Raw genomic sequence first — 14,800 nt, forward strand, 5'->3', positions numbered from 1 at the left:
GAAAGAGGAATGTGAGCGTACGGGTGTGCGAGAGAAAAAAAATACACTTTGTTCTTACTGTAGCCTGTGTCGCCCGCCCCCTCCAAAATGTGCACTCAAAGACAGATCCATATTCTCAGAGGATGAGGTAATGTGTGCTACCTGTTCAATTATGAGCTCAACAGAGTTTGGTCATGGTCTAGTGAAAGCTGAACCTGCATATCCATTTTCAGGCCTCGCAAAGCGCAGTGCACTCCTCCAAACACAAGTTAGAGGGCTCAAAGGCCCAGAATGGATGAATGAGCACGGCTGATCCACATGCTTTTGAACAGAACTAAAGATAGAAAGATCATTGTTTGTTCAAACAGCATGCACATGCACATGCACACGCACACGCACACGCACACGCACACACACACACAGTCAGAAGGGCAGGGCACGCCGCTGAGCTTTCTTCAGAAGTGAAAAGTGGGGCATCTTTCACAGACAGACCGAGACGGATCAGGCCGTTTCAGTGCTGTTGAAACGTGAGTGTGCGAATGCCTGGGTAATTTCTAGGTGTGCACAAACCTGGTCGATGGCATCCGGATTCTCTGACACATCAAAGATGACGGCGGTGGCTCCCCGCTGCACTGCCCTCTTTGCCTGCAAACACAGAACAAGGTGATCATTAGACATGTTCAACAACGGCGCGGAGAAAAAGCCGGGGAATGTGTGGTCTCGTGTCAAACAGCGCTCTCAGCCTCCTCAGGTTAAGTTTTTACATTCAAATTCAGGCCACTAGAGGGAGTTCTACGCCTAAGTGTAACCCAGGGAAGATCATCTGGAAGGAGCAAAGAAGAGAAGAGGCAGAAAACCAACGACAAGTAAACAAGCCATTGATAACAGGGATGCACATGTGGTCTATGTCGGCGTTTCTCTGAAGTCTTCATGATGTAAGTGAATCTGCGCCACATCACGCACAGAGTGTCACAGAAACTAAATCGGTTTGCATCCCCGTGTCAAGAACTAACGCATGCATCGCTCCACGTGATGCAACCCTGCGTGGACATGGAGCCGAGCTTGAATTGGATTTTGCTGTGCACGCTCAGGAAAAGTTGAATAAAGTTATCACGGGTTTCTCACTGCTAAAAGTGTGTGAGCTCCTTTCATGTGTGAGCAGGGAAAGTCATAGCACAGAGGTCTTTTGAAGACTCCTGCTAAAGGCAAAAGATAAAGGAAGTGCTTGGATCTGCAGAACCCCATGTATCTCCTCGCAGAATCCAAATTGGCTTCTCCTCTTCGGGAAAAAAGTAAAAAAAAAAAAAAAGTTCCTTTATCTTAACTCCTGCTTTCCCCTACAACCCGTTCTCACCCTGCTCGATTCACGGTGCCCTATTTAGACAACGTTTTGATGTCTGCACTACATGATCTAAAATAGCGCGGCTGGGATCATATCCTGGTATTATCAAGTGCCCTTGGGTTCTTGCCAGCGCTCTTCATAACTGGAGGGGAAGGGGGTGTTGGGGGGGGGGGGCGAAGATCAAAGTGACAATGTACAACGCTGCAAGTCTGCAGCTGAGTGGCTGGAGAGTGTCACCGCTCCAGTCAGCGGGCACTCGCAGAGGACACAGAGAGAGGAGATGGGGAGAAGTGGTATGTGTATTTGTCCTTTTCACAACACATCATGTTGATTTCTGAGGTAACAACACTCAGCGATGGGATGCGGAGCAACTTTTCTTGCTGCTTTTCTTTGCTGCTTTTGCTTTTCTTGCCCAAAGAGGCAGGGATTTTCAACTGACCACACCGCCACTTGCAAACACTTGCAATGTAACATCCAGAAAAACTCCTACTGAAGTCCACCATTAGCTATGTGTGAATGGTTCGAGAAGGACGGTGTCAATCGTGTGCTCCGTCGCCAGGCCACCCGTCTGCATGTCTGTTGTGACCGCATTTCTTAAAGTAGCTGCAATTTGTGCGATGGCTGCAACTAACGATTATCTTAGTTATTGAGTAATCTGACAATTATTTTCCCGATTAATGTTTGGGTCTGTAAAAGGTTGAAAATGAAATGAAACTAATGATTTCAGCACTTCTTGTGACCTAGAGTTTAGACTGTTGTAAGAGCTGATGAACTGAGGACGTTTTTACTCGTTCAGCTGCAGTTCGGGCACAGACGATTTGAGCTCTGTTAGTTGTTTCCTGCTGCTTTAATGCCAAAGTGCTGATTACCTAAACTCTTAATGCTAAGTTACATCCTATGTAACATGATCCAGTTTTGGAAATGTCCCATTAGCTTTCCTTTTCCATAGAGTTGTTCAGTATTGTCCCTAGTCCCTGTGTGCACTATGAGTCTTTAGATGGAGGTTAATGATTAAATATAGCAGCACGTGTAGCTAAAAAAAAAGTTTGGATTAAAGCTTACAAACCACTCTGCTCAAACTTTTACACCGTCTTCTGCGAAAGCAAGAAGAAAACAAGCAGTAAGTGCCCTCTCCAGAATCAATAACTGTCTATAAGAGTCACAAATGACACTAAAAATAGGTTTTTACACTGAGCAGCACACATGCATGGGCCAGCCTGGGTCTTCTTCACTGCAGGTACCTTTGGTGGGACGACTGCAGCGTGGACAAGTCACAGCAGGAGGAAAATAGAGGCAAACTAACAAAAGGCCTTTAATATAAGGGGCGGCATATGTACCACGCTCTGTGAATGCAACTCGGAGCCTAAATCAGCTGCACGGAAACACAGCATGACTCTGAAGTGTTTGAGCTACGTCTCAATTAGATTTCCCTTCGGTTTAATCCACAGATAAGATGTTTGTGAATCTGGCTTTCATAGCTCATTAAAGACTAATTAACCCCGCTAACTGATTCGATTTTTCCCAGCCGTGTATGAAAGCCTCGTCAAATGCCGAAACATTAAAAGTGCTATAAATAAAAGCTCTTCCAACTTTCTCTTTCGTCCTGCCTCCTTTACATAAACTAACATCGCTCTTTCCTTTCTTCTTTTCACTTTTTGTACTCGGAAAGTTCAAAAGCGAGCGGAGCGAAACCTCGCTCGGCTTTTCCCTCTCACCCAGTTTTCTCTCAGCTCCACACTGCCAGGCTCCAGCCCCCATTTAATTCAGCACAAGTCTGCTCCTTTGATGTTAGCTCTCCCAGTTAATAATTAATAGCTCTTGGTAAGACGCTTTGAGAAGAAAGAGATCTCCCTCCTAAAGAATCTCTACTCGGGCAGGCCTGCGCTGCAGTGCAGGGACTTGCCTGACGACAACAAAAATGCACCCACAGGCAAACTGGCTCGCTTAAAAAACATGACACATCTCCTTTTCAACCCTGCAAAAAACTACAACCTCGGCCACCAACGGAAGGATAAATATTTCTTGCTCTGCGACTGCTGAAACATAATTTCACTCTTCTCAGGGCTTTGTCATGTTGCTAAAAACCAAACACTTCAGCGAGGAAATGCTGTTTACTTCACTGACTCGAGCCGGCTGCAGAATTTCAAGTGGCAGAGCTCCTGTGTAAGACGATATTGTGCAAGCGATTTGAGGCAGCATTCGGTCCTGTGCTGCAAACTGTTCAAAAAGATGAACCCCGGGCTGGAAACATAAGCTTCCATTCGCACCAGCTTCATTGAGATTGAGCAGGAATTTCAACAGCGTCTGTTCATTAAGCTCGTCGGGGTGAAGCTGATGCAAGGTGACATTTTGATCCCCTCACTCACGATGAAAGATGAGATCAAGGCAGACAGACGCTATCATTTTAGAAATCCAATATTTCAAGGATGAAAGCAGCGATAAGGTGCCAGCTCAGAGAAATTGTTAAGAAAGCTCAAATGCTCCTTTTTCAGCCATCAGAGTGCTGAGATGAGTTTGGCAAGCTGCAGTTTATAAGATACACAGCAGACCTGTAAGTTAACGTACGGGTACAGTCTTTAAGAAGTACATTTTACTTGAGTACTGTACTTTTTACTCCATAATTTTAAGGGTTTGTTTGATTATTTACATTTTATGTCACTACATTTCATTATTCTTCTTCATTTAGCTTCATTTTCAACAATGTGATAAGATCTAAAATAAAGTACACTGTCAATATTTTAAAGCAGTGATTCGCAACCATTTTGGCTTGTGACCCTTTGGAGGGGGGGCAACCCCTCAGTGTAAAACCGCTTGACTAAAGCTACCAAACCAGCCACAACAGTGAAACACTCCATGTAAATAAATACCTTTTCTAAACTATAAGTACATTTTCCTAAAAATACTTCTGTACTTTGACTTTTATTTTTGCGTTCTTGGTGCTTTTACTGAACTAAAAGATCTGAGTACTTCTTCCACATCTGGAGACAAACGAAGAAGAGAGGCAATCAAGAACTTGATATTCTACCAGAAGCGCACCGCTAATATTTGTTTCATAGCTGAAACATGATCACGGGTCTGCATTCGCTGTGCTTGATTAATCATCCATGTTCAAAAATCTGAAAAATCAGTTGATACTGTTCTTTTTTTTAGCCATTAGACAGTACAAACTTTGAGAAAAAGCACAAGTAGGGCTGAATAGGGAGAAGGTAAGTTATTAGAAACTGTCTCCCCTTGAAATCCTCCAAACAAAAGTGCACAATTCATATTCTTCTCAAAGCTGAAACGTGATGTCTGGTCCCCGAGATGAGTGCTCGGTCCGTCGTTCGCGCTTCAAAAAAATCAGCTCGACGCTCAACCTGAGCTACGCACAGGGAGGGCCGAGGGAGAGTTTCACAGGTACTTCACAATACTGCTGGCTAAACAAACTTCCCGCTGGCTCGGAGGCATGAGAATTAGGGTACAATCTTCCCTGAGTGAACAAAAACCGCAGCAGAAAGTACTGAGAGCCCAGTCTAGACACAGAGGAAAATGAAAGCTATGTTTAGCATCCCTAAGTAAGCCTGCCAGCTTGTAAGATCTGAGGGAGAGAAATTTTCACTCGTCTGGAAAGAGACTTTTCTCAGCGTAGCGCTCACTTCATCATTCACATGGACCGGCGATTCTCAAATTAACACACCAGCGCGTGCAGTCACAACACGGTGCATGTGGGAACACGGGCGCGCGTGTATGAACAGAATGTGAAACAGAAGGTCGTGACGTGTTCACATGCGAGCGGACACACACCTGGATTACACCTGCAACATCTGGCTCACGCACTAGTTTCTCTATCACATCGCTCCCTCTTTCTTTCCTACTTTCTTCTTCTCTGCTTCCCTCCTTTCTCTTTCCTCCTCCTCCTCCTCTTCATGCTTTCCTTTCCCTCTCTCCGCACTGCTATAATTAAGGCAATTAAGTCTTCAGAAGACTCTCCACTGCTATTATGCTGTAATTTCATGTTGCCTCCTGGCTTTACGGTTTATTAAAAGATAAAGGCATACTTTTCTCCCATGGATTTTCTTATATGTGGTCGCCCCCTCTTTTTTCTCTCCTTCCTCGCTCCCTCTCAGAGCGGGCATGTGAGCCAAGACATTATTTACATTCAGCTAAAATAAAATCAAAGCCTTCGACGTGGCTATGCGTCATCTGATTGGAAGTTCGTGCAGCCCGGAGAAAGAAATGAAAGCTATGTTTTAAGCACCTCTTCCTCATTTATTCTCCCGCACATGCTGCACACTTTTCTACATGAAGTCATCTGTATTATCTTGACGTTTTCATTACAACAGCATTTAGTCATTTCCCCTGTTCATGAAACACATTACTCACCATCGTCCTGATCTCCTACTGTTCGATGTTAACACCTCACTGACAGGCCGTTTATCCATCATAACAGTTTAGTCTGTTTACACAAACGTGACGTAATCGAATTGGCTGTGTGACACGCGATCAACTGGTTTGAAACTCTCTCCGGGCTGGATCTGCTGTGTCACGACAACTGCAAAATAAGGGCTTTCCTTTTCCCACAGACACAAAGAAACTATCCTGAAACCGTTCACAAGGCCACAATGTGAACTGGAGTAACTTAGTTAAGCTTAATCCTACCAATGAGTCTTCATCTTGAATCTTGAATCTCCTTCCACTCTTATTTAAAGTTTTGACTGACAGCCAGAAAGCTTCACTCAGGAGTTACAGATTAAAAACAGGTACAAATAAGTACAATATTTTCTGGTGACTGTGCGTTCTACCTCCACCTTCTCAAACTTTTCAACTCTCCCATATTCCTGTTTAATATTAATGTAAATGCTGTTAAGCTCCTGGCTGAAGCATTTTATAGGAGCCCCGCCACGTCTGAGGCACCGCTTCTCGAGCTGTATAAAAAATGTTTATGAATCACATAAAAATCCACTTGTGTGTCACACCGGCGGAGGGCAGGGGCCGGCGAGCCTCCTCGAGCTCCTCGCCTTCGTATAAACGGACAGTTTACCTAACGTAAACACTCAGGGGAAAGGATCACTTGAAGCTCTCAGTGACTGTCATTAATATCAAACTGCAGTTGAGAGGTTAAGTCAGGAAGTGAATGCAGACCTGCTTATTTAATGTCTTTGAGTAAGGGTGCTGATCCAAGCTCAGTTTAAAGGATACAATTTCAATGAGATAACAGACTTGAGCTTAAATTTTTGAGCTCTAGTGAGCTGTAAAAAAATCAAACATGCTAATAGACAAACCATCACCACAAAAATCACAGGACCGTGTTGTCGTTGTGGCTAACGTATTAGCAGACAGCTGCCGATCAGCATTCATCAGGCCACCTGACTCAGTTCAATATTTGCTCTCCTTCTAGCTCTATTGAGAGAAAGAAGATGGGACTCTTTGGATTCTACAATGCAAGAGACAGCGTACTGCTCATCCTGTGGCAATTGTGTCTCAATTTATTTTTCATTTCCCGCCCCAGCTGCAAAGAACCAGAGCAGCCCTGGATAAATATTTAAGTCCTTGTTCCTAAAGTAACAACCATGACACCTTTGGACTGTCCTTACAACATGTTGTAAATGAAGATGGTGCATAAAGTGTGAGCCACAGACCTAAAAGTTGAACCTGTACCCACATAAGCATACAAACATAGGTGTTTATGGCCTCTGTTATGTACTGCATACAGGGCTAGGTGTTAAACATTAAAGACTTTTTTTAAACTGAAAACTGTAAGGTACCGCTGAGTGTCCAGTCAGATTCCTGATCTTGTTCATGTATTCTTTATCAAACTAATCAAACAACTTCTAGGCTTTTCTTACTCACACAAGGCCCATGTATGGCTGGTTGTTTAACATTTGACAAGTTTAACTTTTTGTCAAATGAAAGTCTTTACAATGAAGTTTATATTTCTTAGGCACTGAAAGTAAGTTTAGTTTTGGTGCCGGTGGACAGGCCTACAGGTTACGTTTCTGCACAGTGTCTCAATATGGAGAAGCAAAGAATCTGACCCGGTTTGTGGGTAAACTGCACACCAGTCCAGGAGGACAGAGAGAGATGGAAACAGAGATTTGGGGCGGATGTAATGACCTTACTATCAGACAAAGACAAGGCCCGCCCCAGGTACACTGATCCCCGACCCTGGCTCTGTGCTGTATATTGTGTACAGCCAGCATGTACCTACACATACACACACACACACACACACACACACGCACACGCACACACACAGAATGTAATGACTATCTGTGCCGTGTCACCATCCCTGAGGGAAAATCAGTTCCCATGGGTGAAGACTCTTCTTTCCACTGCTTTAAGTCCCCAATGTAACACAGTTAAGGAACAAACACAGAAAACAATGAGAAACCCATGACTTCAGGTCCCCTGAATCTCTTTCCTTTAGAGGGACATGTTTTTCACTGAGAGGCCATCTTCGGGATTGGTGTGAAAAGCCTTTTTTAAGGTGGTAATGTCAGCTTTGGAGAAAAACCAGAGTTCTCTGGGGGACAAAAACAACACATCAGAGAAGGAGCCTGAGGTTTTCTGCCACCTTCCAGCCAAGTTCTCCAAGTCAGCGTCTCTTTAAAGCTACAAATCTTTAAATCTCTCTGCGTATTTCTTCATTTTCCTTCTGGTGGTTCCTTTCCTCTTCCTCACCTCATCTTTCCCAAACAGTCCGTCTCTGCCTCAGCGCACAATGTGGGGTGGCCATTCACCCACCATTGCATAACCAGAATTATACAAGTGAATTGTGCTATCAAAATGTGTGTGTGTGTGTGTGAGGGGGCACCTCTGAGGGGGCCTGCCAATGGAACCTGGCAAAGAGCCGACCCCATTAAAGAGTCGAGAGAGAGAGAGAGAGAGGGAGAGAGAGAGAGAGAGAGAGCTCTCGCCCTCCCTCATCATAAGACCCATATATAGTCTCTCTCTCACACTCACTTTTATCTTCTTCCTGTTCTGTACCTAACTCTGACCCTGATATCCACTGGGCCCATTGATGTTCACACATGAGGCTGAGTGTAAAACCTCAAATCCTCTGCAGTACCAACAGAAATGAGTATTGAAAACTGTATCACAAGTTGCCATTAAATACCTGGTCAAGCTCTTGTCTTATTCTTTCGTAGGCTGTTCCTCACTTCATTCACATTTTTGCCAGTTTTAGACTGCATTTTATTCAGGCAAAGTCCTTCACAAGACAGGAGCTTGTGAGAACTTTTCTTCTTTTGTTAAATAGCGTTGAGAAAAAGGCACCGTACATTGAACTGAAGCTCCCAAAAAAGATTTAGATAGTGTAGTGTGAGTATTATTATAGTACTATTTTATCAGGTAACACTCAACATGTGAAGAAAATGGCCCCTAGTTCGGCATGAAACTTTCCTGGCTAATCATCAGACCAAAAACATTAACAGCTGTATTAGAATACATCTGGCTCACTGATAAAAAGCAGAAGGTACGAGCTTGTGTCTCTGACAATTTCAATTACGACTGCAAAGGTGCATTTAGGCCAGAAGAGTCACGTGACCCGCTAACAGCAGGTGGAAGCTACTGCAGAGATGATGCTGTTGGTAAAACTGACATTAGAATGTGCAGTCTGGTGGTCTTAACATACACCCGCATGACTGTTACATTATTCTGTGTTCCTATGTTAAGCAACATTGGGGCTACTGTTGATAGAGAAAGCTGAATAGTGGCCATAACAGAATAGAGAAAAACATGTATAGATTCCACCTGCTACAACCCAGGCATTGAGCCATATTTAAGTCTATATTCAGATTAATACAATGTTTTTTAGGAGCATCAGTTTGGTGCGTGGGTGCTCTTTTCTCAACACTGATTTTGTGTTTTTCCAGTGAGCCTCATATGATATTGGGATGTGCATACACGACAACTGTGGCTTTCTTTTGTTAAATAAAAAGATGCTTTATAGCAAAACATGTTGATATTTCTTGAAGACGTTGAACAAAAACACAGTTTTGGTATCAGTACTGAAATGCTCCTCAGACCTACTACCTGAGATAGTGACTTATTCTCGTAGAGATATATGATAAAATCATATCTCTTGGAGGATGATGGACACTATGAAACTAGTTTTTTTTGTTTGTTTGTTTCGGCAGAAAGCCTTCATCAGGGTTGCATAACAAAGAGACAACTTTTCTGAAGCATTTAAATGCTTGTCATCATGTGGCCATGAAGAAGGATTTCTGAGGAAACACTGCGGTTTTTATGAACTAACAGACTATTTTAAAACTTTAAACTTGCTCCAAGTTGAATTTGTCCGTCCTTTCAGCCTTCTTCTCCCCTCCCAGCACATGTGCTTTGGTGGTGAAATGAAACAGCAGGACATTAGTTTCTCTTATGTGTGCTGTGGAGATATGATAAATAATAAATGATGGATGAGGCTCATGCACTGGACTCGACGTTCTTGTGAAATACCGAGCATTTAAACATCTTTCCTACTAAATACACATGTTTGTCCTGCTTGTTGTGCACCACAGGCAGCATTTCCTGTCTGCCTCCACAGCTTGATGTCTCGGGGCGCACTCGCACACAAACACGCACACGGACGCAAACGCACTGGCTCAGACCGCCGCTTATCTCGAAGCCTTTTAGTCTTCTGTCCTCCTGCTGCCCACTGCTCTGCCCTGCTGAGACCAAACGCTGGGGCCGGAGGAATGGACAACCGCTAATTAAATTTCCTCCACTTTTCCTCTCCGTCCCTCCCATGTTGTTTTCTTACCGGTTTTGGGCTCTGGCCCTTTGTGATTCACAGGAAAATAAACAAACTTTCCGGCCGGGGACAAGAACACTACTTTTTAAGAGCTTCTTCTCCTCCAGTGTCCAAACAGGAGTTGTTTGGATGAAAGCGACGGGAAGTCTTGGTTAGAAATGATTAGTGATACCCATGTGGTTTTGTTTTTTGTTTTTTGTTTTTTTTTAATATCTGTGGCAAATTGTGAGGGAGAAAATCATATTAATTATTGAGATTATCTGTAGTTATTAGGCCCACTGTCAGTCAAAAAGCCCTTGATGTTTTCTCTGTGAATATTAAAGTTTTGAAGAACAGCACTAAGTTAAATACTAATACATGCTTGTCTGATTTTTGATAAATGAGGTGGAAGATAAGTTGTGATAAGAAGAACTACCTGAATTTTTATTTTATTATTATTTTTTTGCCTCTCTGCTCTCAAAGGGACACCTGAGGGTGGAAAAATCTTCTCCTGTTATTGAAAATTCTGACTTACCCTATTTTTCATGAGAGCTGTCAGCCGAAGGGAGGGAAGACAATAAAGTTGGGAGTGAGTAAAGACAAGGGAAATGATGGATTTGTGCTTGCCTGCTGCAAGCCTACTGGCACATAAAAGATAAAGTGTTAAGTGTTCGTCAGCTTTCGAGGACATGGACGACTCTGCTCACAGTCAGATGGGTTTCAGTGATAGGGCTTGCTTGCTTGCATCATGCTTTATTTTTAATATTTTACTGAGAATTTCAATTTTTTTACTCTGTGGCTTTGATGCCTTGCAACATCTTAATGTACTGTCTACGTGAAGAGCCCTTAACTTTACTCAATTAAAGCCATTAGAGTAGCGTGTAGTGAAACAGTAGCTTGAGTTCTCCGTCTGTGTCTACGCAGGATGCGTTCAGGCACAGTATTGTGCACTGTGGTTGCATGTCTAAAAATATGCTTCAGGTGTAGAGCATGAATGAAACTGTCATTGCATCATGTGCAAACAGCTGTATTGATTACAATATGACCCCGATTCTAAAAAGTGAAAAGGGGCCCTGTGTAAAATGTAAATAAAAACAGATTCAATCAAAGCGTTTACTGACAACAGTTTTCTGAAGTGTTCTTGAGCCCATGCAGTAACATCCTTTATCCAATCATGTGTTCACAAAGTTGCTCCATCCTCGCTTGTGAACGACTGAGCCTTTCCAGGATGCTCCTTTCATACCCAATCATGATACTATCACCTGTTACCAATCAACCTGTTTACCTGTGGAATGATCCAAACAGGTGTTTTTGGAGCGTTCCACAACTTTCCCAGTCTTTTGTTGCTCCTCTCACAACTTGTTTGAAACATTTTGCTGCATCAAATTCAGAATAATCAATGAAGCTGGTGAAGTAGAAAACTAAATATATTGTCTTTGTACTGTTTTCATTTGAGTATATATATCAAAAAGGATGAGCAAATAATCACATTCTCTTTTATAGAGCGTTGCAACTTTTTTGGAATCTGGGTTTTAGGAACATATCAGTTCTCTCAAATGTGCAAGACAGATGACTGAAACGCCTCTTCTGAACAAAGCCGTGAGCACTCGCTCCAACAGTCTTTTTCAGCCCAAATCAAAGACAAAGAGTTAGTTCAGTTTGTGAGCTAACCAGCAACCACAACCCTCAAACGTACAGGTGCATCTGCCATTGACAGCTGACGTGCAGACTGAATCAGTTCATATCTACATACCTACAGAAACTGGAACAATTAAGCCTCATTATGGGTTAACTGGCATTTCTGAATCTGACATTACTACGAAACAAAAGAGCAACATAGTAGTATTTGCTCTTCCCTTTACCCAGAACGCTCTAGTGTAAACACACACTATAATCCAAATGGAGCGATTTCAGTCGAGCTGAGGCGGCTCACTAAACGGCCACCTCTCTCCTTCCCTTAATTCGTCTGCAGCCACACGGTTTTTCTCTAATCTCTCTGTGCCTTGAAGCCGCTTTAGGAGACCATGTCCATGCTTGCATGAAAGAAGTTGCTGTTGTTGCTTCTGCGTCTTGTAATTCTCTATCCTGCTGCCAGTGCAGGGGTGTTGCTTCTGCCTGCTGTCTCCTTTCCCTGGGCAAACAAGGCAGAGCAGGTCGGGACTCGGCCCTATAACCCCCACTTTGCCTCTCTTCTTACTGTACCTCTCGTTTCCCGCTGTGCAGTCTTCCCAGCAGTGGGCCAGCGGTGGGAATGACTTAACCTGTGGTTGTGCATTTCATTTCAGCAGATGATACACAGTAAATGCTTTGACGACAGAATGAATGTAAAGAAAATGCAGCAGTCTAAGAAAAGGTACAGCCTGTACTGCATCGCAAGCACAGGCTTAGCATTGCACTCCTATAACATTGTCAGACTCCGAGGGACATTGTTAAAAAAGGGATTAAAATCGATGCGGCAGAACCAGAAATATCATTGTTTTTTATTCTACCGATTCTTCTTCATTGTGAAAACGTGGCGTCTACATTACCTACAATGCAACATGACCTGACAAGACACACAGGCTTCATACAACTTTTTTCACAGATGACGTGAAAACAGACTTTGATGGGCAGAAATTGGTGGAGTTGCCTTTTAAGTAATCTAGGACAAAGCTTTCAATCCTAAAGAGGTCCTGACAGGACAGGAAGCAGAAAACAACGCACATATAATAACGCGCACGTATTTCACGTATTTTATTCAGAATTTCCTCTAATCTTTGCTTTTTTTCCTCATAATTAGATTTTACTTCTGCAGGCCTCTAAAAAGTATTCATATAAAACAGTCTGTGAGGAGTAATCACGTTATTTCAGGTTGAACTGGTCTAAAAGACAGGAAACCATTGCTCTACGGGTCCAGCTCTTCACCAAACACAGCAACGCATCTCTTCCTTTTGTTGCGTCCCAATAAAGATAACATCAAAGCAGGAAATGACTGTGGCTGTAAATGGGATCTGAACAAAGCACGGCAAGATGGTGCAATATTCAGGTGTGTTTACCTCATTCAGCTGCGACTCCAATACATCACCTCATCATTGTCTTATCTCAGCAAGACGTCTGTCTGTCACAGTATCTGTGCTTATCAGATTGGTCAACAATTATACACCTACTATCGCATCATACCAACCCACATCAAAGTAGTATCTGTAAGAACGGTTTTGAGGTGCTGCTCCCCTACTGTACTGTTTCAGAGAGAAATATTGTAGAAGTATTGTAATAGAATATTATTACTATATACTTTTATATTACTATATTAGACTATTAAAATACAGAAAATATCTTTAAGTAATCTTCAACCAAGGACGAGCGCTATCCAGATGTCTCATCTACATTTTATTGTTATATTGGTGTCCAATAAATGCTGCTAATGTCTCTCCCAGTTTCTGCCAGGTGCACTGTCATTCTTCATCCCCTCTCTATCTCCATGTTTCCGTTTCTCTTCTTCCATTTCCTCACCCGACTACACACACGCACATGCACACACAACTTGTCTAAATCTCCTTGCGCTGGGCCCACCCTTCCCTCCTTAGAAAAAAAAGTTTAAACCAAGAGAGCAGGGTGACACTGTCACTCCAGGAATCATCTGTAATGGGAAGAGGCCTCAGATTAGCCATGTGGGGACCAGGGGGCTTCACTTTCCGGCTTCAGTGCCGGTCTGCAGGCCCGAGCCGTAAAGACAACAAGGCCCTGACATCCACAGCGGGGCGCAGGACACAAGGATTCTCACGCACACAAGCACATTCCCCTACAAAGCAACAGGCTTAGGCAGAGATGAAGAGAGAAAAGACATGGCTTTGGTTGACGTGGGTGGATGTCTGGTCCTATCTTTTCTAAGATTTACTTTTTCCACGGCACATCTTTTGATCCAGCGCCGCCCCGTCTTCTCTGGGTGCTGTTTGACAGACAGGAGAGCTTTAGCTGTGGCTGGAGTCTGACTTTCAAATTCCACTTGTGATTACGAACAAAAATCAGCGTAAGGGAGGGGAAAAATAAAAAGAAGCAACTCCACAATGGTGCGAAGACTACTTTCTTCTCTTTCCTCTAATTTCCCCTCCTCTCTTCGTCACCCTCTCTCCATTTTCTTCCTTCACCCTTTCTCTCTCCCTCCATCTCTGTCTCATCTTAAGTCCCCAGGGCTCCTTTCTTCTCTCTTTAAATAGGGGCCTGAGCTGTGAAGTCTAATAATGGTCATTTGGCCTCCCATTGAAAGCTGGGTAATTCGGCCCAGGGACGGCTCACTTTGAGCCACATGACACAAGGAGCTTCCCAGTGACCATGGAAACGAGCGCAGTGGGATCCCGGGCGCCTCCAAGCGCCGTGAAACGTGGTGAAGCTGTGATTTAGGAGAGGGCCTTTTTTTTTGGGGGGGGGGTGGATTGAAGTAGGAAGGTGGGTAAGGGCTCCAACACAGCCCGAGAGAGGGGGTTGAGAGAGCGAGAGGGGCCCCTGCCTGGTCACAGTGGAAACCTCTCCCGACACCCCGCCAGGAAGAGCGGCCAAGATAATATCAGCAAGTTGAGGCGTACACAAACATGAAAGGAGAGCCCAAGAGGCAGGCCCCTGAGTGCTCCCTGCTTCACGAGCTTTTTTCTTCTCTCCCTGCTGCTCCTCCTCTCTTTTTCAATTTCTCCCTCCATGCCTCCCTCCACGCCGCGGTGTTTCAAAGTGTTTGTTCAGGGGGCAGGTGGAAAGGAAGCTAAGGAGTTAGGGTTGTGCATTTTACCCCTTCACAC

General features: G+C 43.7%; 1 protein-coding gene across 2 annotated transcripts in view; it reads right to left on the minus strand.

Annotated features, from left to right (window-relative positions):
• znrf3 (zinc and ring finger 3) overlaps nt 1-14,800 on the minus strand; it is a 66,565-nt gene that overhangs the window by 11,093 nt on the left and 40,672 nt on the right. For both annotated transcript variants that reach the window (XM_041937928.1, XM_041937927.1), the window contains exon 3: nt 550-624. In XM_041937928.1, the coding sequence (XP_041793862.1) occupies nt 550-624 (75 nt within the window). The remainder of the gene's footprint in view (nt 1-549; nt 625-14,800) is intronic.

This window comes from Chelmon rostratus, chromosome 5 (genome assembly GCF_017976325.1).
Source record: "Chelmon rostratus isolate fCheRos1 chromosome 5, fCheRos1.pri, whole genome shotgun sequence".
In the NCBI taxonomy this organism is placed as follows: domain Eukaryota; kingdom Metazoa; phylum Chordata; class Actinopteri; order Chaetodontiformes; family Chaetodontidae; genus Chelmon; species Chelmon rostratus.